This window comes from Vidua chalybeata (genome assembly GCF_026979565.1).
Source record: "Vidua chalybeata isolate OUT-0048 chromosome W unlocalized genomic scaffold, bVidCha1 merged haplotype SUPER_W_unloc_5, whole genome shotgun sequence".
NCBI lineage: Eukaryota > Metazoa > Chordata > Aves > Passeriformes > Viduidae > Vidua > Vidua chalybeata.
In genome coordinates, this window is record NW_026530340.1 from 160,189 (window position 1) to 183,930 (window position 23,742).

General features: G+C 56.1%; 2 protein-coding genes and 1 pseudogene across 4 annotated transcripts; 1 reads left to right on the forward strand and 2 right to left on the reverse strand.

Annotated features, from left to right (window-relative positions):
• LOC128782904 (zinc finger protein 271-like) overlaps nucleotides 1-23,742 on the forward strand; it is a 510,341-nt pseudogene that overhangs the window by 120,821 nt on the left and 365,778 nt on the right.
• LOC128782932 (uncharacterized) lies at nucleotides 1,343-6,483 on the reverse strand. Of its 3 annotated transcripts, none has more exons than XM_053933487.1 (10): nucleotides 6,276-6,483; nucleotides 5,846-5,917; nucleotides 5,687-5,758; nucleotides 4,942-5,049; nucleotides 4,702-4,773; nucleotides 3,993-4,064; nucleotides 3,719-3,790; nucleotides 3,597-3,632; nucleotides 2,790-2,955; nucleotides 1,343-2,259 (listed from the first exon to the last, which is right to left on the reverse strand). In XM_053933487.1, the coding sequence occupies exons 1-10, from the start codon at nucleotides 6,370-6,372 to the stop codon at nucleotides 2,061-2,063; spliced, it is 966 nt and encodes a 321-aa protein (XP_053789462.1). In that variant the 5' UTR covers nucleotides 6,373-6,483; the 3' UTR covers nucleotides 1,343-2,060. The 3 variants fall into 3 exon arrangements, with proteins under 3 accessions (XP_053789462.1, XP_053789460.1, XP_053789463.1); XM_053933485.1 differs by having other exon boundaries at nucleotides 3,534-3,632; XM_053933488.1 differs by lacking the exon at nucleotides 3,597-3,632.
• Nucleotides 16,973-23,520, reverse strand: LOC128783001 (serine/threonine-protein kinase pim-1-like). The gene is made up of 8 exons (XM_053933577.1): nucleotides 23,444-23,520; nucleotides 20,457-20,904; nucleotides 20,280-20,330; nucleotides 19,709-20,075; nucleotides 18,916-19,092; nucleotides 18,521-18,674; nucleotides 17,421-18,285; nucleotides 16,973-17,137 (listed from the first exon to the last, which is right to left on the reverse strand). Exons 1-6 carry the CDS (start codon nucleotides 23,518-23,520, stop codon nucleotides 18,568-18,570), a joined length of 1,227 nt encoding a protein of 408 aa, XP_053789552.1. The 3' UTR covers nucleotides 16,973-17,137; nucleotides 17,421-18,285; nucleotides 18,521-18,567.

Below are 23,742 nucleotides of genomic sequence, written 5' to 3' on the forward strand. Positions count from 1 at the left end.
AATTCCAGTGCATGAAGGTCCAGCCCTGCAGCCTCTGGGCTGGCCCTGCCAGGGCCATCACAGCCAGAACAATTTCCCAGGCAGTCCAAGTCTCACTGTCCATGGCTGTATTTGCAAATTGGGAGCAGCCATGCACAGCCAGGGGGTTTCCATTTCCCCAGGGGGCCATTGCTAAGGGCATGGAGCACATCTGGGAGATGGCTTCTCCATGGGGACAGGTTCCCATCTCCTCATTCTTTCAACTGCTCTTTTAACAACCCCTTCACACGTTCAGCCAATCTTGCAGCTTGTGGATTGTCTGGTACACGAAAAACCCAGCAGCCTTAATCACTTTATTTCTCACATAACAGACAAAGCATTCTGCACCACAGTATCAGCAAATCATATAAAAATAGCCAATTTCATCCCTTCCTCCTTTATTCACTGTATGCAATCTTGCAGAGTTTACCACTGACATTTGGGTCTTGGCCAGTCCTTTTCTGTAGGGTATTCAGTGTCATAGTGAGCAGCCAAAGCTGACATATTAGCATTGAAATGAACAGGGCTAATGCCTTTATTAATGTTCAGCTCTTTATTAAAAAGATCAGCTGGGCAGGGGGCTCGACGCAGAGCTCACCCCCGCGGTCGTAGCTTTCCCAGGCAGCCGGAAGGAAGGCGGCGTGCAGAGTCGGTCACTGGAGTCCCGAGCAGCAGCTGTCCTTTCTCCTTTCCTCGTGGCACACCGGTGGCCCGAGGATGAGGAGGCGTGGTGTGCAGAGTCTGTTGCTGAAGTCCAGAACAACAGCTGTCCCCACTCCTTCCGTGGTGGCAGCACCAGGGCTCTCTGTCTCTCTATCGCCCTACTTCTCAGAGCCTAATATAGTCTGTTCCTTCTTAGGTGATGGCGACAGTTAACAGTCAATCAGGGGATGTGTTTCCCTCTTCCTCAGCTAGGGCATTTGCCTGGATTCCTCTACTGTGTTCAGTTTCTGATTTATATTATTTTTTCCCTCCTAAAAATACTCCCATGATCCTAAGGGGTTTTTATTTGCATGTTAGTCTCAGAGTGGCAGCGTGGAGTGGTGGGGGGCTGGTTGTCCCCAGGTAGTTTAGAGAAAACAAACAGAGCAATTAGCTAATTAGCATTTCAATATCGGTACTTAGCTAGAGTTAGTAGTTTTCTTTTAGTGTTGCCATGGGAACTAGGAAAGCCCTGCCCGCGTCTCTGGGGAACACCTGGAAACTGTTCATAACACAATTTGGTAAGCTTTCTCTATAGAGTCTGCAGCTTCTCTAGAATGAGGGCTGAGATTTCTAGAGGGGCTGATGAGACCCCTGTGATAAATTGAGGCGAATCATTTGATTCAGCCTTTTTAAGGTCAATTAGAATTTTATTAATTACAGCAAGCAGTAGCAAGCAAAACAGCGCTGGGTGGGTAGGGGTCTCCTAACCACCCCTCCTGCAGTGTCCCACACTGCAGTGCCCCACGTCCCACTCCCCTTATTCAGTCTCTTTTATAGTTTCTTGGAGGTTTCTTCATTCGTGTCTTTTGCGATAGCGGTGTGCGTAGCTTGAGCATCCCTCTGCGTCGTTTCTGCGTTGTGTCGAGGCAGGTGATCGTTGGTTTCACAATCGGTTCTGGACAGTGATGGGCGTACCCGGAGCACTCCTACGTTGTCTAGTCCGGTGGCCGTTGCCTGGTGGTCGCTGATTTCACAATCAGCTCCGGCCATCCCCCGACATCCTTAGCCTGTGTCTGCAAAAAAGCTACGAAAAGCTCCCTATATGGTGATTAATCATACTTGTGATCTTGCGGTTTTGCAATATGTCTATAGCCTTGCGGTTTGTAGCAGTTGCTTTTTTTTTGTCCTCCCCTATCTCCTAACAAGCAGGCTAGTCCCTTATACTTTAATTTTTATATTTCCTCCTTTAATATTCCAATTCTTTTGATGAACAAACAAATTACCACAGTTTATCACACTGGTGGTACCACCCGGACATATCTATGACAACTCTATTTTTTTATTTGAACATAAAATGTGGGCCAAGCCATGCCCTGGCAGACAGGGCCTGCCCACCTTTAGTCATAGCTGGGGAACAGGACCAGGGGGCTCAGGGGTGGAGGGTTTTGTTGTGGAGGGGTGAGTTTGGGGAAGGGCTCAAGAGGGTGCTGCAGCTGCGGCAGGGCAGATGGGGACAGAAGTGAAGAGCTGGGAAGACGGGTCAAGTTCTCTTTGCTGGAGTTGTTAGGCTCGTCTTCTGAAGATGGGCAGGAGCACCTTTGGAGAGAGGAGTGGCTGAGGCCCCCAGCTGCCAGTGGCACACTGGGACCCTCCTGCTCAGCAGGGCCCAGAGCTGGCAAGGCTCCCCAGCCCGGCTGGAGCTGCTGGCACACCTTGGCCCAGCTGGACAGCTGCCCTTCAAGGCCCCGGCGAGCAGGGGACGGCTCTGGGCAGGATCCCTGGCCAGGAGCGGGCCCCAGAGCGCGACTGCCTTTCAAGGGTAATCTCGTCCCTGCTCTTTCTTCTCCCCACCTTGCCTTGCCTGTGCCCTGTGCCCCCGGGGCTGCTCTTGGCCAGGCAGCCTCAGTGGGAGCCAGCACTGGCTGCAGCCCCAGCGGGCCCCCCAGGACAAGGCCCAGCAATGAAGAGGCCAATGAAAGCACTGGGCAGCAGCAGAGCCCTCAGCGGAGTTCTTTGGACAACCACAGACTGGCCACAACTCCACTGTAGCCTCACTGGGAATGTTCCCTGACTATCAGCAGCCATTAAAGGAAGCTGTTTGAGGTGGAGATCACCAAAACACTCACCATTTTCTCTTCCAGCAATACCAGATTCCAGCAGAGCAAATCATCAGGCAAAGTGCTGCACCAAGCACAATGGCCATCAACTTAACCAAACAAGGTGTTCCCCAGCAGAAAACTCTTCTCATGCTTTTCCAGGTCTTGTCAGCATGTGTTGAGGTGCCGGCTGCATCTGTGGGAGCAATGGGGAGCGTGAGCCCGTGCTGTGCTCCACTGCTGAGCTGGCAGCACGGTGCAGAGGGACAGGAGGTCCTTGGTCTCTGTTTCCCCCAGAGCTGGGGCCTTGCCACCCCTTGGCACAGGACTGCCCAGTACCCAAACCCCTGAGCCTGCATGCCATAATTCCTCTGTGCTGTGCTGTTCTGCTCCAAGCAATACTTGTCAAAGGGTGGATGAAGACAAGGAAAATGGCCAGGGTTTTGGAGCTGCTCCAGGGCCCTCCCTCCTGCAAACAGCTGCCCCTCCCGATGTGCTCAGAGACCAGGAAATTGCAGGGGATCTCAGGGTGTGCGTGGCCCATGGTGCAGTTTGGGCTCCCTGTCAGCTGCTGCCAAATGCCTTCCTGCAGAGGCTGGGGAGAAGCTGCAGCCAGGCCAGGCTGGGAAACAGCCCTGCAGGGCAGGAAAGCAGCAGCGGGGCAGCCAGGCTGCCATGGATCCCTTCCTGCTGTGCCGGGCACGGCGTGTCCAGATGTGCAGGGAATGCCCTGGCTGCTGAGTCCCAGGGGAAGCCTGGGGAAAATGCACCCACCATGCTGTCTCTCCACATCACTCAGGATTTGTTCCAGATGTTTGGATTCCTCCAGGGACTTACTGTCTCCTGTAGGTTTGTTCTTCCTTCTCAGGGGACCTTAAGAGAAATATTTGCATTTCCCAGGAATGGATTCCACAAAACCAGGGCTCAGCCTGTGGGGTCAGCAGGGACACACTACTCACCCCTGCGATGGGAGTCGGGCTTATGTGCAACATCCACCAGAGGACCTGGGAAAGTCCTCCCTGCAGACACACCTGTAACTCAACAGCCACAGAAGCTTCTGTCATCTCTGCGGATCTGCACGGGCAGCACTGAGCCGCAGGAGCACTGAGGGGATGGCGCAGGGCAAGGGCACACACGTGCGTGGTTCTGTCCTGGCACCTGCAGCGATGCCCCCCTGGCTGAGCTTTGGGCTCTGAGCTGGCAGCTCTCCCAGGGGGAAAGGCCTTGACCTACCCTCAGCATCTCCCTGAGGCTCAGTAATGGGTATGGGTTGGGAATCCAGATCATCTTCATCATCACGTTCAGCTGCAAAGAAAGGCAGCACAGAACAGCTCCTGTGTCTCTGCTGAAGATTCTCCTTCAGGCCAGAGTGGCAGTGAGTGCCCCTGGGTGATTGGTGGCTTCCAAGGCACTCGCTCAGCTCTGCCTCCCACTCAGGAGCAGGGGCAGGGGGACCACGTGCCTGCGGCGGCCCCACACTGGGATGGAAGGAGCCCCTTGCTGGGCAGTCGGGGCAGAAAGGACTCCCTGCAGCTGCCAGCAGCTCTAAACCCAGCCCCAGGCAGGGCCAGGCTTTGGCAGCAGCAGCAGCAGCAGGAGCAGCTCAGGCTCCCTAGGGCCGGCAAAGGAGCTGCGAAAGGCACAGCCCCGGGGCACAGCCCTGGGCCCAGCCCCTTCCCTCTCTGCTCTTCTCCCTGGCTGCACAGAGCACACAACATGGAAGGACACACTGGCATTGCACATGGGTGGAAGATGGACAGCCAAATGCTCCTTCCTCCCACTGACAGCGATCCTGTGGGATCACTGTTGAGCACAAGAGTAGAAATTTGGAGGACAGGATTTCCAGAATCGATCAAACTTCAAAGCATCTTAAAGGAAATCACACATGAATATTACTCTGGACAATGATCACTCTGTTAGGAAAGAGTTGCTGATAACCAACCTTCACCAAGCTCCAAGACCCTTAAACCATGGTTTGCCAGTCTTTCCAAATGATGCAAGTCACGGTCCCAACCTAGAAAGGAGAACAGATAGGAAATGTTCCACGGTGTGCTGGGATCGCCTTCTATGGGGAAGTGAGCACTGCAAGGGGCTCAGGTAATGCTGTGTGCCCACACTGCCAAGCAGCAGAGAGGGCAGCTCAAGCCTCAGCAGGGCTCAGGCCCAGAGACACAGCAATTACCTCCAGTGACTGTGCCTGGCATCACCTCCCTTCCTGCAGCAGAGGCTGCCAATGAGCCACTGCTTCCTCTGGGAAACTCAGCCTTCAGCACAGCCTCTCTGTCCATCTCTGGAGAAGGGAAAAGGGACAGCTGGATCAGGCGGGGCTGTTTCCCAACAGGAAGGCGGCATCTTCAGGAGGTAATGCTGGTCTATTTCATGGATGAGATTCAGGCTAAAGACCAGGTTATTGGGGCTGCTCCAGGGCCCTCCCTCCTGCAAACAGCTGCCCCTCCAGATGTGCTCAGAGACCAGGAAATTGCAGGGGATCTCAGGGTGTGCGTGGCCCATGGTGCAGTTTGGGCTCCCTGTCAGCCGCTGCCAAATGCCTTCCTGCAGAGGCTGGAGAGAAGCTGCAGCCAGGCCAGGCTGGGAAACAGCCCTGCAGGCCGTGAAAGCAGCAGCGGGGCAGCCAGGCTGCCATGGATCCCTTCCCGCTGTGCCGGGCACGGCGTGTCCAGATGTACAGGGAATGCCCCGGCTACTGAGTCCCAGGGGAGGGCTGAGGGAAATGCACCCACCACCACGTCTCTCCACATCACTCAGTGTCCTCTCCATGTGTTTGGATGCCTCCAGGGACTTACTGTCTCCTGTAGGGTTGTGCCTCCCTCTTGGAGGAGCTCAAGAGATGTATTTGCATTTCCCCCGGAATGGATCCCACAAAAGCAGGGCTCAGCCTGTGGGGTCAGCAGGGACACACTACTCACCCCTGCGATGGGAGCTGGGCTTGTGTGCAGCAACCAGGAAAGGAGCCTGAAAAGTCTTCCCTGCAGACACACCTGTAACTCAACAGGCACAGGAGCTTCTGTCACCGGCTTCCTGCCAGGTTGCCAATGATTATTCTCTTAGGAACATTGACAGCATACCTGCAGGAGGCTTAAGAGGCTGGAAATCTGCATGAAGCCAAGCTGCTGGAGAAGCCTTCCTAGCATGCTCATCTAGAAGGGAGCACAGATGAGAACCATTTCCTGGTGTGCTGGGATCCCCCTGTGCCTTTGGGAACTGGGCACGGCAAGGGGGCCGGGTAAGGCCATGGGAGCCTCATGTGAATGGCCATGGCCAAAGCTGCACAGGGGCCTGGGGAGCTCTGAGCTGGCTCCTGGTCACTCTCCACACGATTTCCTTGCCTTGTGCAACATCCCTGGGAGGGCGGCTGGAGCAGCCCAGCCCCCACGGGGGCTCTCTCCCTCCCACAGAGGAAACCCTCCCTCAAGCCCAGGGGAAAACCATCCCCCAGCGCTTCCCAGGGAGCAGGGAGCGCTGTCCCGGGAAAGGGGAGCCAGGCTGCCGGCTCACCTGCTCCCCGCACTTGCAGCGGAGCAGCCTGGGCAGCCCTGGCAGGCAGGGCCACGGCCAGGAGGAGCGGGAGGAAGAGGCGCAGAGCAAGGGCCATGGTGCCCGGCCCTCTGCCAGTCCCCAGCTCTTGCTGCCACCACTGTCCTGACACCGCTGTCCCAATGTCAGCACCGCTGCTGCCACCGCCGCTGCTGCCGCAACAGCTGTGCTCAAGGACTGACTGCTCGGTCCTTGTGGTGCTGTGCAGCCACGGGGCTCTGGCACCTCTGTGACCTCAGAGCCTGCTGTAACCTTAGTCTGCTGTGACCTCAGAGCCTGCTGTGACCCCAGAGACTGCTGTGACCTCAGCCCGCTGTGACCCCAGAGCCTACTGTGAGCTCAGCCTGCTGTGACCACATGGCCTTGGCTGTACCCCCAGAGTGTAGCCCCATCTGTACAAATGGACTGCCCTGATTGGAAATGTTTTGCTTGATCCAAGGGCCATTGCTCAGCAAATCCTGCTGCTGGCATTGCTGGTCAGGCTGTGTCCCTGGAGTGTAAAATTCCGCCGCCCCTCGGGCTGCCCGGGTGCCCAGTCAGGCCGGGGAGATCCTCGGCTGACTGGTCCGCGGGGAGGGGCCGATGGTTCGCGGATAGCTCCACCGAAATAGACGAGAGGGCACTCGAGCAGCTGTAATCCTTGAGGGTTTATGGTCGGAATGGCAGAGGACGAGGGGAAGGTGGAGGGAGTAGGGAGACCAACACTCAAGGAGGGAGCAGACTCTGAGAGCCCTGAGGGAAGGCGGGACTGGGTATATAAGAGGGAAGGAATGGGCATGGTTGGGGTACAAACTATCCAATGGGGAATGGGTCAAGGGGAGGAGATAGAATGGGGTGACATATGAGGAACCAATGAGGGCACAGAGGAGGAGTGGTTATAGCAGGTGAACCAATGGGGGGGTTACAGAGAGGAAGAACTTTCTAGAATCAGGGAGTACATCAAACATTGATTGACAACAACAAGGGAGGGTAAAACATGTGACTGACAGGTCCCTTTAGATTTCCACCACCTCCCAAGGGAGTGCAGGGGCCCCTCCCACACTGGAGATGTTCTTGATGGCTTCCCTCTTTTCCTGGGCATGCCACTGGAGGAGCTCCAGGCCCAGATGATCTCACTGAAGGAAATGTGCCCTCAGCCCAGGGATGCTCAGCATGGGCTCCCCCAGCCCCTCGGGGCCCCGCTGCTGCTCACAGCAGCCCCTGCCTGGCTCCTGCCTGCCCTCACCGTGGGCATCCACGGCTGCTCCTGGGCACGGAGCTCAGCCACTGCTGGTGCCAGCTGAGCTTTGCTGGTGGTACCACCTGGACATGGGGGTGACAGCTCCATCTCTTTATGGCAACAGAAGAGCTGATTTGGGAAGCTCTCAGTCGAGGTTTACTTGAGCACTTCCAAATCATTTCCTGGCAGAAATAGAAGGCCAAACTTGCCCTTATCACAGGCAAACTGGGTGTTCCCCCCAGCAACCCGTTCTGATGTTTTTCTGGGTATCAGGAACACGTGTTGTGGGGCCGGCTGCATTCGTGGGAGCAGTGGGGAGCGTGAGCCCGTGCTGTGCTGCACTGCTGAGCTGGCAGCACGGTGGATACGGCCAGGACGTTCTCTGTTTCCCCCAGAGCTGGGGCCTGCAGGCCCCTTGCCGCCCCTTGGCACAGGCTGTGCCACCCAACAAAGCCCAGCAGGCCAGGAGGAGAGCCCGGCACCAGCACAGCTGCTTGGGCAGTCGCTGCTTTGAGGGACACGGGCCAAACCCATCCCTGAGCAGCCCCTGCCAGCCCTGGCCCTCCCTACCCTGGGACAGCTCCCCCAGCCCCAGGGGACAGACTGTCGTAAAGTCTACAGCCCACAAAGAGATTGTCCCTGTGTCCAGGTTTAGGGCAAATTGGGAGAAAACGTCCAAAAGCCCCCCCCCCCCCCCCCCAGAAATCAAACCCACATGGCCCCTGCCCCCAGTCAGTTCGGGAAAAATTTCCTCAGAGAGAAGTGGAAAAAAACTGTTTATTTAACAGGCAAAGCACTCCTGAGCCCAAAAAATGAACAATACCAGATGACAAAACTCATTGGTTGCTCTGAAGAGATGACAGATTCAGAAAATCTCTCCGGTGGATGGTGGCTCTGTTATCAGTCCCTCTGGCACTGGGAAAGGCTGCTGCCCAGAGTAGCCCCCCGTGGGCCACAAAGTGCAAGCTCTTGGTGCTTCCCCAGGTCCCGGTCCAGAGCAGGTTCGAACGGATCCAAGAAAAGGGAAAGAAAACCAGTCGAGGGAAAACTTGGACTGCCCCAGCTAGCTAAAGTAACTAAAAAGCAAAGGAGCGTGGTGTTCTGCCCCGTCCGTGCCCAGACAGCACCGTGGAGTTCTGTGTTCCAGCAGACTGGGCAGCAGTGAGTGCAGTCTCTGATAACAAACTCTGTGCTTCTTCTTCTCCCCGCCTTTGCTCTCAGAGCCCGTCTGGAAGGCACACAATATAATATCCAGCATCAACAGAACACACGATCGGGGACGCGAGCATCGTAAGGTCACCCTAGGACACCCAGTGATTGTGCGCTGCTTCTCTTCCCTGCAGCTGCTCCCAGAAACATCCCTCACACTGCTGGAAATGCCCACACATGGTCTGATCAGTCCCTGTGCTTTTCCAGTCTGCTGTCAGAAATTTTGCAACAAGTTCATCAATAAATTCCAGGTTACCTCTGTGAATTGCACACTACAGTTTCCTTCTTTTTTTTTCCCCAATACCTAAAAGTTCCTGTATATAGTAATGGTCTTGAGGATCTCTGATTCTTTTCAGTCATTATGTTTGTATTGAGACAGATGAAACAGCCTTCTTGCTTTTAGGTTTGGCACGTCTGTTTTTTTTCTTAGCATGATGGTTTACTTATTATTTGCACATGAACTTATTTTTATTTATGGTTTTTTTTTGTTCCCCAAGCAATTATTTTGACAACCTGTCGTTCACTTCTTAGTTCATGTTCCGTATATGAACAATTTTGAATCTCATTTTATCCGAATATAAAGATCTCAGAAAGCTGTATTTTTAATTTTGATGACACTCTCTCTCCCCACTCCCAGCTTTTACAGTGATCCTTTTGGAAACATCCCTGAGGATAGGTAGAGTTATTTGGGAAGTGCTTGGCTTAACCTGGGTAACAGATTATTATTTTTAGTGCTATAAACCTGCATTGCTTCAAGCTTCACAGCCACAGTCCTGATTTGTGGCTCACTGCATGGATGCCTGTCTGAATTAAAACAATGTTTGTGAGGCAGCTGAAGAGCTTAGACCTCAGAGATTAAAATTCCTGGGAGGAAGAAGAGGAAGAAAGGATAAAATCCTGTTTCAAAGGCTGTTTCTTCATTTCTAGGATGCCAGAAGTACGGTAGACTACAGCTGTCTTCAAATGTCATTTAATTACAGAAAAACCCTCTACAGGGCCAGACACCAGGACAAATTACTCGACACCTTGCCTCACAATGCATCAACTTTAATACTAGTGAGAGGTAGACCTTAATTACAGTCTGATTCGAGCAAATCCACATTGTGTGAATGGCAAGAAGAATTTGCTTGTGAACAGATGAATATGTCCCACTCGATAATGAACAAGATTTGCCTTGACTTGGAAGAAAGTAGACATGGAAAAATGCAGTATTTGGGTTTTATCCAGTGAGAAATGGGGCAAGAAGCTGTAACAACTTAACTGTCTTACAGAACACAAGTTCTGATACCGCCAATAGGGCACCCACACAAAGGGATCATCAGGACATTCCTTTCTTTCTTAACATGGGATGGGCAGCAAAATGCTGGCATTTATCTGAACTGGAAGCTGTGTTCCTCTCCTCTTTCTCCTTGAGCACACTGTGTGTTATTTGCAGACTTCACTACCCAGCCCATCAATCCTCTCTTGGCCATTTGCTAAACGGCACAACTGCCAAAATACAGGTGCCAGCATAATCACCCCAGCACTAATCCCGCACTGCTTTGATGGAGCACAGGAGCACAGAGTGGCTTGGGTTGGAAGGGACATTTAAAGGCCATCTAGTCCAATGCCCTGCAGTGAGCAGGGACACCTTTGACTAGGTCAGGTTGCTCAGAGCACAAGCTGGAATGACTGCAGGGATGGATGTCCACCTTTCTGAGCAACCTGTGCCAGGGTTTCAAAACCTACAGTGTAAAAAGTGGGTTTCTTTAATCTCGTCTGAATCAACCGTCCTTTAGATTAAAACCATTCCCCCACAGTCTGGTCACAAAAGGCCCTTACAAAAAATTCTGTCCCATCTCTTTTACCAGCCCACTTAAGGTACTGAAAGGCAGCAATCAGGTCTCCCTGGAGTCTTCTCTCTTCCAGGCTGAACACCCCAGCTCTCCCAGCCTGTCTCCAAAGCAGAAGGGTTCCAGCCCTCAGAGCATTTTGTCCCTCCTCTGGACTAGATCCAACAGAACCATGTCCTTCCTGTGCTGGGGACCCAGAGCTGGATGCAGTACTCTGTCATGGTAGAGACGGAGACAATACAAAGCAACACCCTCCATTTCCAGAAGGCTTCAAACCCTGTTTTTATTCTAGCATGCATGCCTTTTCGACATTCTTACAAAGCTCATAAGTTTACACTTTACTCATTGGTCACGAGAGACAAGCAAAGTGCTTATTGGAATAGGCAGTTGCAGGTTTCTCTTATTTATCCTTCTTCCCTTCTTGGTTTCTATGTCAACGACCTTGGCAGAAAATTCTTTCAGGGGTAAACATAGATCCTCATATCAAAATTCTCTTGGGCATGGCCGCAAAACAACCCCTGCTGCTTCTTCCTCCGCCTGTGTTTGGGCTGTGCTGGTGGCAGAGCCAGCCAGGTTGTGCTCTGCGTTCCAAAGGCTCTTGAGAGTGGGCATGAAAAGCGCTGCGTGCACAGTGGAGACTCCTGGAAGGTGCTGGCAAGAGCGTCCTGTGGGAACAGGGCTCTGGGCTCTGGCTGGAACAGCCTGGTTTTGCTGCTGTGACCCCAGGCAGGAGGTGAGGCAGGTGAAGAGGCAGCAGGCAGCCTGTGTTTGTAGAGGGCCTGGGGCTGCACCTCTGAACCTCCACCTGGAAACCCACTTGGGGATTACGAGCTACAGCTGGAGTGCCTGTCCTGAAAGGACCTGAAGTCATTCAGCCTTGCCAGCTTTTCTTAAGAGTGTCTTGGTGTTCCCCAGGAAAGCTACACGTTTGGGGAAATGCCTTTGGAGGAAAGGGGCTTGCTTCTCAAGGGAAGTGCTTCCCAGGGAGCTCCCAGTCAGGCAGGTGCAAGTGTCCCCCTTGGGCTCTCTGTGGTCCTTTCAGTCCTTGAGGCCCTTTGCGCTTGGCAGAGGGGCAGGGCAAGGGAGAAGGCTGTGAAGAGCAGGTTTGGCATCCGCCTGGACCTGCGGAGACCAACCCAAGCACCTGCAGCAGGGTGTGTTCCCCCCTTTGGACAGAGGCTTGAGCAGCAGCATCTCTGTCCAGCCACGAGCCCCAAAGCTCTCTTTGAGAGCTGTGAATTAAAAGGCCTTTACGCACACACTTTTCACATCTTCCCAGTCTGCTGGGTTTCAACCCTTGGCAATATGCATTTGCCTCTTGCTTGGTGGATGCTGCTGTGGCCCAGGGCCAGCACAGAGCTGGGCTGTGAGGGCCAGGCAGCGTGGAGAGTCTTGGCTGATCTTGGTGTGTCCCTGGCCTCAGAAAAGGCTGGGAAAGTTCCTCCCAAGGCATCCTGCTCATTGGCTCTCCCCGTGCATCTTGGAGAGAACAAGGTAGGCATTTCTGGCAGCTGGACATCAGCAGGCCTTAAAGTGGGGCTGTGTTGTGGAGCGAGCCCAGCTGAGATACCCTGAGGGGAGCCCAGTGCTCCTTGCTCCCCTGTGCTGACACGTGAGCGTTTCTCTGGTTTCGGGATGACCCTGGCTGTGTCAGGGGGTGCTACGTGGACACGAGACAGCCGGTCCCGTCCCGCTGGGTCCCAGCAGTGCCTCGCAGCAGTCCTGCATCCACGTCAGGATGCTGGCCAAGAGAGGTCCTGGAAGCTGAGGCAGCTGATTTTAAGCTTGTGCAGTGCCTACAGGTCAAGGCCAACGGAGCTCCCTCAGGATACAGCAGTCCTGAGGGGTCTCCCTCATTCAATGAAATCGGCAGACAAATGCACTGTCTGCCAAAAGCCCTTTTACTGTCCTGGCAGGAGGGCAGGGGTCTGCACCCACTGGAATGTTTCTCCACCACCTATAAATTTCAGTGGGTTGATGTAGGAATTGTATCAAACATACCATCCATCTTTACACTGCTGAGGTGATTCGATAGGCAGGGGGTTAGAAATACATTGTGTCAGATTGCTGTACTTGAAGCTGATGTCCAGGCCCTGGCCAGGAGCCGTCTCCATGCCCCAAAGCAGCACAAAGTCTTCCTCATGGCTTCCCTGCACAGGGCTGACTCCACACTTGCCCTTAGTTCTTCTGGTAGACTATGGCTAAAGCTTTTTGTCAAGTCACTCTCAGGTCAAGTTAGGCCTGCCAGGTTTTTCTTATGCTAACTGGTGCTAAGTACTTAGGTAAGTCTGTGCTAATTACTTGTTTACTCATGTGAATTGCTTGTGCTTCCTTCTGTCAAACAAAGGCCTCGTTTCATTGCCAAAGGTGCCTGAGGCCACCCGCTCCTTGTGGCAGCAGTTGCTTTCCTGTGGAATGTTCTACCTCCCTGAGAGTAAAGAGGGAGCTGGAGAAAGAGCTTGCCAGGCTGCTCTCCATCCTCTCCAACCAGCACTCGTGGGTCAGTGGAGAAGTCCGAGCTGAGCACAAAGGTGCAAATGGAACAGCCGTGCACAGGAAGGCTCGGTGGGAAGGATGATCCAGGAACCACAGGTCTGGCAGCCTGAGCGTGCTCCAGGGGAAGGCCTTGGAGCAGATCCTCCTGAGTGCCATCCCACGGCACCTGCAGGGAACCAGGGCGTCTACTGGAGGGTGGGGAAGCTCTGCGGAGGGACGGGGACAGCTGGGGCTCCTGGCGGGGTGTTGAGGGATCTGTGCGGGAGTTTGGGGGGGTTGCTGCTGGTGGGGTGTTGGAGAAGGAGTTGTGTGGAAGGGGAGAGGTCTAGGCTGGAATTTGAGTCAGTTGGAAGGCAGCATCTGTGCTTTGGCACAGCTTTGGTTAGGGAGGGCAGAAAGAATATCTGTGACTTTTCCTCTTCATGCTCCTGATTCTGCTGCAGGGAACAAGAGGGGAGAGCTGTACTTCACTGGCCACTTAGATATCTGTACTAGGGGAGGATTAGCCCTTTTGCCATCTACTCATTTCTTTGGGCTACTTTTGTACCACTGAGTGGACTTTAATTTCTTGAGAGCTTTTTTCCTTAAGAGAATTAGGATATTATCATCCCTTCATAGAAAACCAAAGAATGGCCCTCGTTTTTGCCCTTTTTTTGTGTAGTCTTATGTCCTGTAAAGTGATCCTCAGTGGATGAGGTTAAGGCAAATGAGTAGCTGCTTTGAGATGGGAAGCAAAATTCCAACTCTTCACCTCCTCACGCCATCCAAATTAATTTGGGAAGTTTGCAAATATTTGGAACTACTTGAGTTGAACAATGGGAAGGAAAGCTTTCCTGAAGTGAGGATTCTTACTTGCCAGATTCTTCCGTGCCTTGGCCACTAAGGTGTTTTTGTGGTGAAGGCAAGAACTTCAATGAGAAAATAATTTCAGCATGGAGTAAGAGCTTCTGACAGCAACCATGTGTTGCCAGCAGTTGCTCCAGGTGCTTCTGCCAAGAGCCCCTGCAGGCAGGAGCGCAGCCCCCAATGCACGTGGGCTTTGGCACCCTCTGGCACAGAAGCCCCCCACGGGCACAGGTCTCTCTCTGGGGAAGGAGACGGGCACCAGCGCTGCCAGGGCTCGGGGGGTGGCAGGTCTGCTGGGGCAGGGACTCTGCCACACCTGCTGATGTCAGAGCTCCCCGGGCAGGGGGCAGTGTGTGCAGGGCCCCTTTGTGACACGGTGCTGCGTGGTCACCGTGTCATGGAACGGGACAGCGTGTCCAAGGGCCCTTTGTGACACGGGGTGACACAGGAGCTGGCGGTGACAAGACCATGCCAGAGTGCTTGGAGCACACGACAGGACAGGATGGGACAGAGCGGTGCCGTGAGGAGCCCCCGCAGAGCGCACTCGTTCGTGTCTGACCTGGAGCTTTTCCCAGGCGTTATTCCTGCAGCTGACCTCGAGGCCAGACCACAGGACTTGCTGACCTGTGGCCTTCATGAGGCTTCTCTTCTGCAGGTGCCCTTGAGGGCAGACTGTGGGACTTGGTGCCCCGGAGGCATCTCCCATCCCTGCCACCGGTGCCCTCGAGGCCAGACCACAATCAATCCTTGACAGGATTCTCCTGTCCTTGTGGCAGGAGCCCTCGAGACCAGAGTGCAGGACTTGCTGTCCTGTAGCCTTCCTGAGGCTTCTCTCTTGAAGGTGCCTTCCAGGCACGACTGCAGGACTTGCTGACTCGGAGCTTTTCCGAGGCATCTCTCCTGCAAGTAGCCACAAATCCAGTCACTGCCATGGAGCAGAGACCCCTGAGAGTGCCCAGGCTGGCCTGGGTGGAGGAGGAGGAGGAAGAAGGCCCTGGTGCTGCCCCAGTAGAAGAAAACGAAGAGGTGGTGCCATTTGAGCCACTGCAGGAGGGTGAGTGGCAGAGCTGGGCTACAGGGTTGGTGCCTGCAGCCAGCTTGGCACCATTGCATCCCATTGCATCCCATCCCATCCCATGGCATCCCATGGCATCCCATGGCATCCCATCCCATCCCATCCCATCCCATCCCATCCCATCCCATCCCATCCCATCCCATCCCATCCCATCCCTGGGGACATGCCCATGGACAGGACGGAAGAGGGGCCGGGCAGACACCCCGCAGCGGCCGTGCTCCATCCCCTGGGGCATCCCGGGGCTGTCCCTGCCTGGGGAGCGCAGGGCTGGGCTGTGTTCTCCGGCCTCTCCCGCAGCCCCTCAGCTCTGGCTGCGCTCGCTCTTTGCCAGATGCAGCCGTGGACTGCACACAAGAGCAGGACCCTGCCCGTGGCCTCTTCCGCAGAACAGCGCAGGTACCTGCAGCCATCCCCACCTGGGCTGGGCCTGCTGTCACCGCTCAGCCGAGCACCGTGCTTGGAGCATTCCGTGGAACATGCCTGGCTTCCTGCCCTTCTCCTACACCTGCTTTGCAAATTCATCAAGAGGATTCAGGAGGAAGAGACCAGCACCATGGGCACAGGGCTCAGAGCATACTCACACACCTTCAAAGCCAAGACCTGTGCTGCCCTGCTGGATATGCTCGTAGAGGAGGGGTTTTGCAATCCAAAGCAAATAAGCAGCCTGTGGCCAGGGTTTGATCCTCCCAGGAATTGCTTGGCCTCCCAAGCCATGCCCGCTGGTCACTGGAAGCCTTTGAGGCCATGGCAGTGTGGTGGGAAGGGAAGCACTTCTCTGGGGAAGCTGGGGACATTCCTCCCTCTGGCAGCTTTCCAAGTCTCCCCGTGCCTTCTCCAGCTGCCCGCCATGGTGAGGTACATCCACCAGTGGCTCATGGACAATCAGTTTGCTGAGCAGAGGCTGAACAGGGCCCTGCTGGATCTCACCAAAGAACAGCCTGCTGATGTAGTAATGACGCTCCTGCGTGTGGCCCCATCCTGTGACAGGTATGGGGCCACCTGCCCAGAGGGCTCAGGGCTCCCCAGCCCATCTGTACAGCCTGTGCCAGGTGTCTGACCAACAGAGAGTCCCCAGGGCCCTCTGGCTGCACCCCTTCAGATTCTGGCCTGGGAAATGCCTGCAGCCTTGGGAGAGATGTGATGGGCGAGGCCCCTGTCAGTCAAAGCAGGGGCTGGTCCATTCACCCAGTACAAGCCAGCCTGCACTGTGACACACGGCAACAGAGTGCCAGGCACAGCTGTGGGTGCTCCCCATGAACCTCAGCTCTGGGACCACTGTCTGCCCCAAGCTTCAGGGGCTGCAATGGGAGCCCGGCTGGGCTCTGCCCTGGGGCCATCCTGCAGGGACAGCTGCAAACAGGGAGCATTCCCTTGCCACCAAGAGCCAAGCCAGGGCTGCAGGGCAGCTGCTCCAGCCCGGACGGCACTGTTGGGTGCTGCGCTCTGGGGCTGGGGCTCCCCGCACAGGGGACTGGACTGGTGTGCCAGAGGAGACAGAGAAGCTGCAGCTTCAGCCTAACTGAGGTGGGTGCATGGGCTGGGAAGAGTGGGGAGGCTCAAGGGGATTCACAGAGCTCATTGTGATGGAAGGACAAGGAAAAGGGAGTGGGAGCTCAGCAGCGAGGAGAGCTGAGGGCTGGAGAGCAGCTCTGAAGGACACTAAAATCCCACTGGACCTCTGAGACATTGCTGCTCCTCAGCCAGTGACAGGATGAGTCCCTAAGCTGGGGCCTCAGCCTTCCTTGTGGTGAGGGGCATCAATAAAGGCAGCAGTGTGATGGAGACTGCCATGGGCTGGGAACTCACTGGGGGAAAAGAGGGAGCAGTTGGGAAGTAAAAGGCAGGTGGGGGAGAGAACTGTTCAGAGAAGGGCTGAGCTACAGCTTGAGCAAGCTGCAAAATGTCATTTGGGGTCATCCCAGATTGATTTCATTTCAGAAGCTATTGAACAAGTTTATTTTTTGGGTGGTGGCATCTTTTCCCTTGGCAGTGTACACGCTGCAGACTTGAGCTGTGTTGCTGAAATGCTCAAGCAAGGCTGTGCTGCAGGGCACACCATTTCTTCTTTGGCTGATTCTGGCCCGGTGCTGAGCTCCAGCAGAGCCCTGGCAGAGCCCAGAGCAGCCTCAGCACCCGCAGAGCCCGGCTGCAAGGAGAGAAAGCAGAAAGCGCCCGTCAGCTGAAGGCTCCTGTCCCCTTGTCCCAGCCGCCCGCGGTGCCCAGGCCATGCTGGCCGTGCCCAGAGCGGTGCCCAGAGCTGCCCATCACTGCTGCCTTTGGCAGCAGAGCAGGAGGGCAGGACATGTGCCCAGCCTGCAGCCAGCCACGGCACATCCAGCCCTCAGCAGCTGCCCAGAGCAGGATGCTCCTGTGCTCGCTGCCATCTCCCCAAAGCTCTGATCCCACCGTGCCGAGCAGACGGGACCCACCTGACGCCATCCACCGCTGGAAGAAAAGCTGGTCCCAAACGATGTCCTCAGCCTTCTCCAAGGGCACGGCCCATCCACGCCACAGCTGCTCCCAAGCACTTCCCCATCCAGACTGGACCCAACCTAGAACGCTTCCTCTAGAAAAACACACAACAAATGATTGAAAATAGATTACAGACAAAAAGGGGAACAAGAAAAAAGGTCAAAAATCTTATCTCAGTCAGGGCCTTGAGGAATGCCAACCCCTGCATGACAGGGAAAAACGCACCTACAGGTGAGGGAAGCCCAGGCTTTCTCCCTTCCCCCCTGCACTGCCCCCCAAAATAACGGTGATCCCAAAGCAAACAGGGGCAGTGGAGCAGCCCAAGCCCTTCCTTGCCTGCAAAGCAAAGCAGCCCCTGCACAGGTTCTGGAGTCCCACCTGTGCTCCCACCATGGGGGTTGGTTTGTGTCGGGCTGGCTGCCCCAGCCCCAGCCCCAGCCCGGGGCACGGTGGGTGCTGGGGGCTGTTGGCAGGGCCAGGAGCCCACTCCCATTTCGTACCCACCCCAGCCCATGCCCCCAGCCCTGCCAAAAGCAGCCTGGCAGCCGACTGAAGGATCAGCTGCATCCGCCCCAGCAAAGGGGGAACCTTTGGTTCCCAGCCAGGCTGAGCAATGCCCAAATCTGGGAGCATCCCCCTGTGTGTGGACTCATCTGCAGATTCCCTGTGGAGCCTGGCTTTGGAGAAGGTGCCAGAATCCAAGTCCATCATCTTCAGCTGGCCAGGCCGAGGAAGAGATTGTCATCCTTGATGTCGTCCTTGCTGTCTATAGCAGCAGCAGCCCCACCTGGTGCAGCTTCTCCAGGGGCTCCTTCTCCTTCCCTGGGGCCAGACCAGGCTGTCAGGGTTCTGCCCAGGGCCCAGCTGTCAGGGAACCAGGACAAGGAAATCCCGGGGGATGGTGGCCACCAGTGCTTGCCACACCAGGTCCCCAGCTCAGCTCCAGCCCAAGAGCTGCGTGTTCCCTTCTGCTGACCCCAGCTCAGAGCTACAGGCAGCACAAAACCTGTCTGGTTGGCTTTGCCACTGATTGCCAAGAGATGTGTGGAGCTGTTACCTGCCAGGCCCCTGGGTCCAACTGTGCACGTGGATCTCTCCCATCCTCTAGGGCAGAGGAACACCCTGCACCCAAGGATCACAGAAAAGCTCTTCTAATGAGGGCCTGTCCATGGGCTGCATGGACAAACACCTCTTAATGACATCCTGGCACTCTGGGGAGAGAAACCAGGAATCACCAGTCAGTTGGAGAAGTTGCCCCCCTGTTCCCATGCCCAGGCCATGCTGGGTGTGCCCAGAGCTGGGCCTGAACTTCCCCATGGATTCTCTGTTTGGAGGAGAGCAGGAGAGCAGGACTTGTGCCACCTCCTCAGCAGCTGCCAGAGCGGGATGCCCACGAGCTGCTGCTGTCTCCCAGCACTGGCATTGCCCCCATGGCCAGAGATGAGGATCCACCTTGAGAGAGCCGTCGTGGGAACAAGATCCGCCCCCAGATGATCTCCTGGCCCCTCCTGAACGGGTGCTTGCCCATGACCAGGTGGCACAGCAGGAGGCCCAGGGACCAGATGGTCGCTGCCTCGCCGTGGTAGCGTCGGTGGTGGATCCACTCTGGTGGGCTGTAGGACAGGGTTCCTGTGGAACACAGACAGAGTTCAGCAGGGGGATGCTGCTGCTCCCAGAGCCTGGCCCCAGCACCCCTGGGCATGTGGGGGCTGCCCCAGTGGCACACGGGGTGACCGCTGCCCTCTCACCAGCACCTGGGACTTGTGTACAGACTCAGGGCTGGAAAAGAAGCCACTGGTGCTGGAAGAGGGCAGCAGAAACCCTGGGAAGGCCCAACCATGACACACAAAAGAAAAACTCACCCAGTGGTGGAGAAACCCGCTCTACTCCCTGCCTGCACAGCCCCCCAAAAATGTGAACAAGTCAAGGCAAACAAGGGGAGCAGAGCAGTCCAAGCCCTTCCTCACCTGCACACCAAACCGTCCAGGGCACGGGGTCAGACCCCCCTCTCTGCTACCCCCATGGGGGTTTTTGTCGGGCTGGCTGCCCCAGCTCCAGCTCCCAGCCCAGGGCACAGTGGGTGCTGAAGGCTGTCAGCAGGGCTGGGAGCTGGACCCCCTCACACCCCCACCCAAATCAACCTGGCTCCAGCATTAATCCCATCCCAGCTGCAATAGGGGGAGCCCCGGTGCTGCACCCCGGCTGGGCCATGAGATGCCCAGGAGCATCCCCTGGCAGGGCTCACCTGCAAACTGGGTGTAGGCTGTGTCTTGGAGGAAGGCGCCACAGCCAAAGTCGATCAGTTTCAGCTGCCCGGTGGCCAGGTCGAGCAGGATGTTCTGGGGCTTGATGTCCCTGTGCAGGACCCCGCAGCTGGTGCAGTGCCGCACGGCCTCCAGCACCTGGCGGAACAGCCCCCGCGCCTCCTCCTCCGGCAGGAACCTCCGCTCCGCCAGGAAACCCGACAGGTCCTGGCACCGCTCCGGGCGCTCCAGCACCAGCAAGAAGCTGTCGGGGAGCTCGAGCCACTCCAGGAGCTGAATGACACCAGCACTGCCAGAGGCCACCTTGGCCAGCAGCACGATCTCCAGGGGTGCGCTGGTGCCGTCGGGCTGCGGGAGGAGCGCGATGCCGTCAGTGGGGCTGAGGCCGTGCCGGGGCTGGGGAAGCCCTCAGCCAGCCCGGGATGCTCTGCATGCCCCGCTCAGCCCACGCCCGCTCTCCCTGCAGGGCTCCCGGCAGCTCCCACCCTGCTGGGCTCCGGCTCATCCCCGCCCGGCACGGCCCGGCTTCTGCCGCTGGCCCCGCTCACTCACCAGCTCGCCCCAGTGCCGGATGCGATCCCGCAGCACCCTTTTGATGGCCACCTGCGGGCAAGGGAGAGCAGCGGGTTCAGCTCGCCCCCCGCCTAGCCCAACCCCATCCTCCTCCATCCTCCTCCTCCTCCTCCTCCTTCTCCTCCTCCTGCGCCCGCCGCCGGCCCCGCCGCTCACCGGGGCGCCATCCGAGAGCCGCGTGGCCGCGAAGACGCTGCCGAAGCCGCCGCTGCCCAGCAGCGAACCCAGCCGGTACCGCTCCTGCAGGGCCTCCTGCGCCTTCCCTGCGGGCGGGACGCGGCTGTCAGCGCTCGGCCCGGGGCCAGGAGCGGCCCCCGAGCACCCCCCGAGCGCCCCGGGCCGGCCATCCCCAGGCGTTCTCTGCTGGCAACGGGACAGCGGCGGCTCGGGGCCGGCGGCCGCGCTGCCGAGCGGCGGAGCTCGGGCCGGGGAAGCCGCAGCGGAGGCGGCGGCAGCGGCCGCGCCGCCTGTGTCCTCCGCGGGGCCCGGGAGGAGCCGGGGCCGGGGCCAGGACTGGAGCCCACGTCGGGGCCGGGGCCGGGCTCGGGCCAGGCGGAGCCAAAGGGCGGCGATGCCGCCCCAGCCCCAGGCACTGAGGCCATCCCTGCCCAGAGACCGTGGGGGAATGGGCAGACAAGGAGAGCGTCCCTGGGGCTGGGGCAGCAGAACTCAGAGGCACCGGCGGCTCCAGCTGGGAAATGGAGTGTGGGATGGGGCTGTGAAAGCCCTGCCTGGGCTGTGCCAAGCAGGACACACAAGCCCTGACCCCCCATCCACTAAAAAACTCACTCAAGGGAGACATTTATAAGAAATTACAATTGTTTGTGTACTCTGTGTTGGATGCACTGGAGAAATACCCACAAGAGATTCTCAGGAGCTCCAGACAACAAAACAGACTTTACTGGGAACTTCAGAAAATCAGAGCAACTTTGGCAAAAGGTTTATTATGATATTCAATGAACAAAAAACAGATTTCAATGCATTAAGTTGGCCCATTCAACTTCACAAACTCTAAGCCTGTTCAATTTTAAGTTAATCAACATGTGCAAGAGGACAGAAGTAGAAGTAGACACAGAAGGAGAGAAAAATAAGCTATAGAGGAGCAGACACAGAGCTACCAACTCCTGGATTCCAGCAGTGTTCAGATGGAAATTCCAAGAGGAGGTAGGGTCAAGATGTGTGCTTGCCTTGTAGTCAGCCTTAAATACCCCTTGTTGTTCCTGGACCCTTCCCCCAGGTGGGACTTGGGGTCATTTGGTCACTCAGGAGCTGGGCTGGGGCTCCAGAGGTGGCTGTGGAGCATTGCCTGTGCTGTGCCAGGGACTGGCAGCCACTGCTGGGCTGGGATAGAGGCTCTGGGGGGATTGGGGTTCCAGGGCAGGGCAGGGCTGGGGTTCCAGGGCAGGGCAAGGCTGGACCTGCCCCTTCCTCCCCCACACAGGAAATGTTTCCAGGCAACAATCTCCTCCAGTCTGTCACAACAGGCAATGTTGGAGGTAAAATCCCATTTCTGGCCATGGGCTCCTTGATGAGAAGGATGGTTCTTTTCCATAGGAAGGAAAGCCCAGAGCCCCAGTGTTTGGAAGGCAGGTGAGAGCCTCACTAGGCCAAGGCCAGCCAGACTTGTCAGGAATGGCAGATTTTGTCTGGGAGCAGTCTTTGGAGATTGGGAATTTTGGAGGTGGATGCCAATCTTGGCCATGGGCACCTTGAGAAACAGGACAGTTCTTTCCCATAAAAAAAGAAAAGCACAGACCCCAAATGTTTTAGGGACAGATGGAAAGTGACCTTCATGAAACCATTGCCAGACAAACTTGTCCTGGCAATATTCCCATGGGAACAATGCCGGGACATAAAGAAATTTGGAGGAGAAATCCCAATTCTGGCCAAGGGTGCCTGGAGGAGAAGGACAGTTCTTTTGCATAGGAAGAAAATCCCAGAGCCCCAGTGTTTCAATAACAGATGAGAAGAGCCCCTCAGCATGCCAAGGTCAGCTGGACCAGTCAGGTGGCCCCTGGGAGGCCAAACCAGCCAGACCTGTTCCGTGTTCCCTTGGTTCCATGGGCCCCCCATAGTGTCACAATGGTCTCTGTGGTTCCCCAGGCCCCACAGTGTCACGTGATTCCTCTGTTCCATGAGGCCCACAATGTCACAATGGACCTTTGGACCCTGGTGGTTTGCGGTGTCACAATGGTCTCCTTTGGCTCCACAGTGTCACAATGGACCACTGATGACACGAGGCCCCGCAATGTCACAATGGGCCTTTGGTTCCATGTAGCCCTGCAGTGTCAAAATTAACCCTTGGTTTGATGGGATTCCTCTATGTCACCATGGCCACTTGGTTTCATGAAGCCCTGCAGGGTCACAAAGGTCTCCTTTGGTTGCCCAGTGTCACAATGGACCACTGATGACACGAGGCCCCGCAATGTCACAATGGGCCTTTGGTTCCATGCAGCCCTGCAGTGTCACAATGATCTCCTTTGGCTCCACAGTGTCACAATGGACCACTGATGACACGAGGCCCCGCACAATGGACCTTTGGTTCCATGCAGCCCTGCAGTGTCACAAAGGCCTCTTGGTCCCACAAGGCCCCACAGTGTCACAATGGTCCTCTTGGTTCCGTGGGGACCCCCAGGGTCACAATGGTCTCACTGGTTCCATGAGGCCTCACAGTGTCCCAATGCTTTGCTTATTCCATGGGGCCTCATAGTGTCCCAATGGTCTCCATGATCCCACGAGTCCCCTCAGTGTCTCCATGGTTCCATGGGCCCTGTGCTGGTGCATTCCCCCCTCCCTTCTCAGGTCGCCCTGAGAAATGGAGAAATTTCTCACTGAGAAATTTTGCACTGAGAAATGGAGATGATCCAGAAACATTCTCTAGCTGCTTATAGAATGAGTTGTCCACCTCTTCTTCCTGGTTGGGTGAACAATAACAGACTCTCAGCAGGATCTCAGCCTTGTTGGCCTTCCCCCTAAGTCTCACCCACAGACATTCAACTTCATCTTCATCAGTTTCAATACCTATGGTGCCAAAACCCTCCCTAATATAAAGGGCCACCCCTCCACCTCTTCTCCCTTTCCCATCTCCCCTGAAGAGCTTGCAGCCATCCAGTGCAGCACTCCAGCTATGTGAGTCATCCCACCACGTTTCTGTGATGGCAATTACATCATAGCTCTGCTGTTGGACCATGGCCTCCAGCTCTTCTTGTTTGTTACCCATGCTGCGTGCATTGGTGTACATGCACCTCAGCTGGGCTGCTGATTTCACCCCTAACTCAGGCTTACCACCCTTGGGCCTGCTTCCAGACAGGTCAGATGCATCTCCCTCCCCCTTCAGACCTAGTTTAAAGCTCTCTCAACAAGTTCTGCCACTTCATGAGCTAAAATTCTTCTATCCTTAACAGAAAGATTGAGCCCGTCTGGTCCAAGCAGGCCAGGTGCT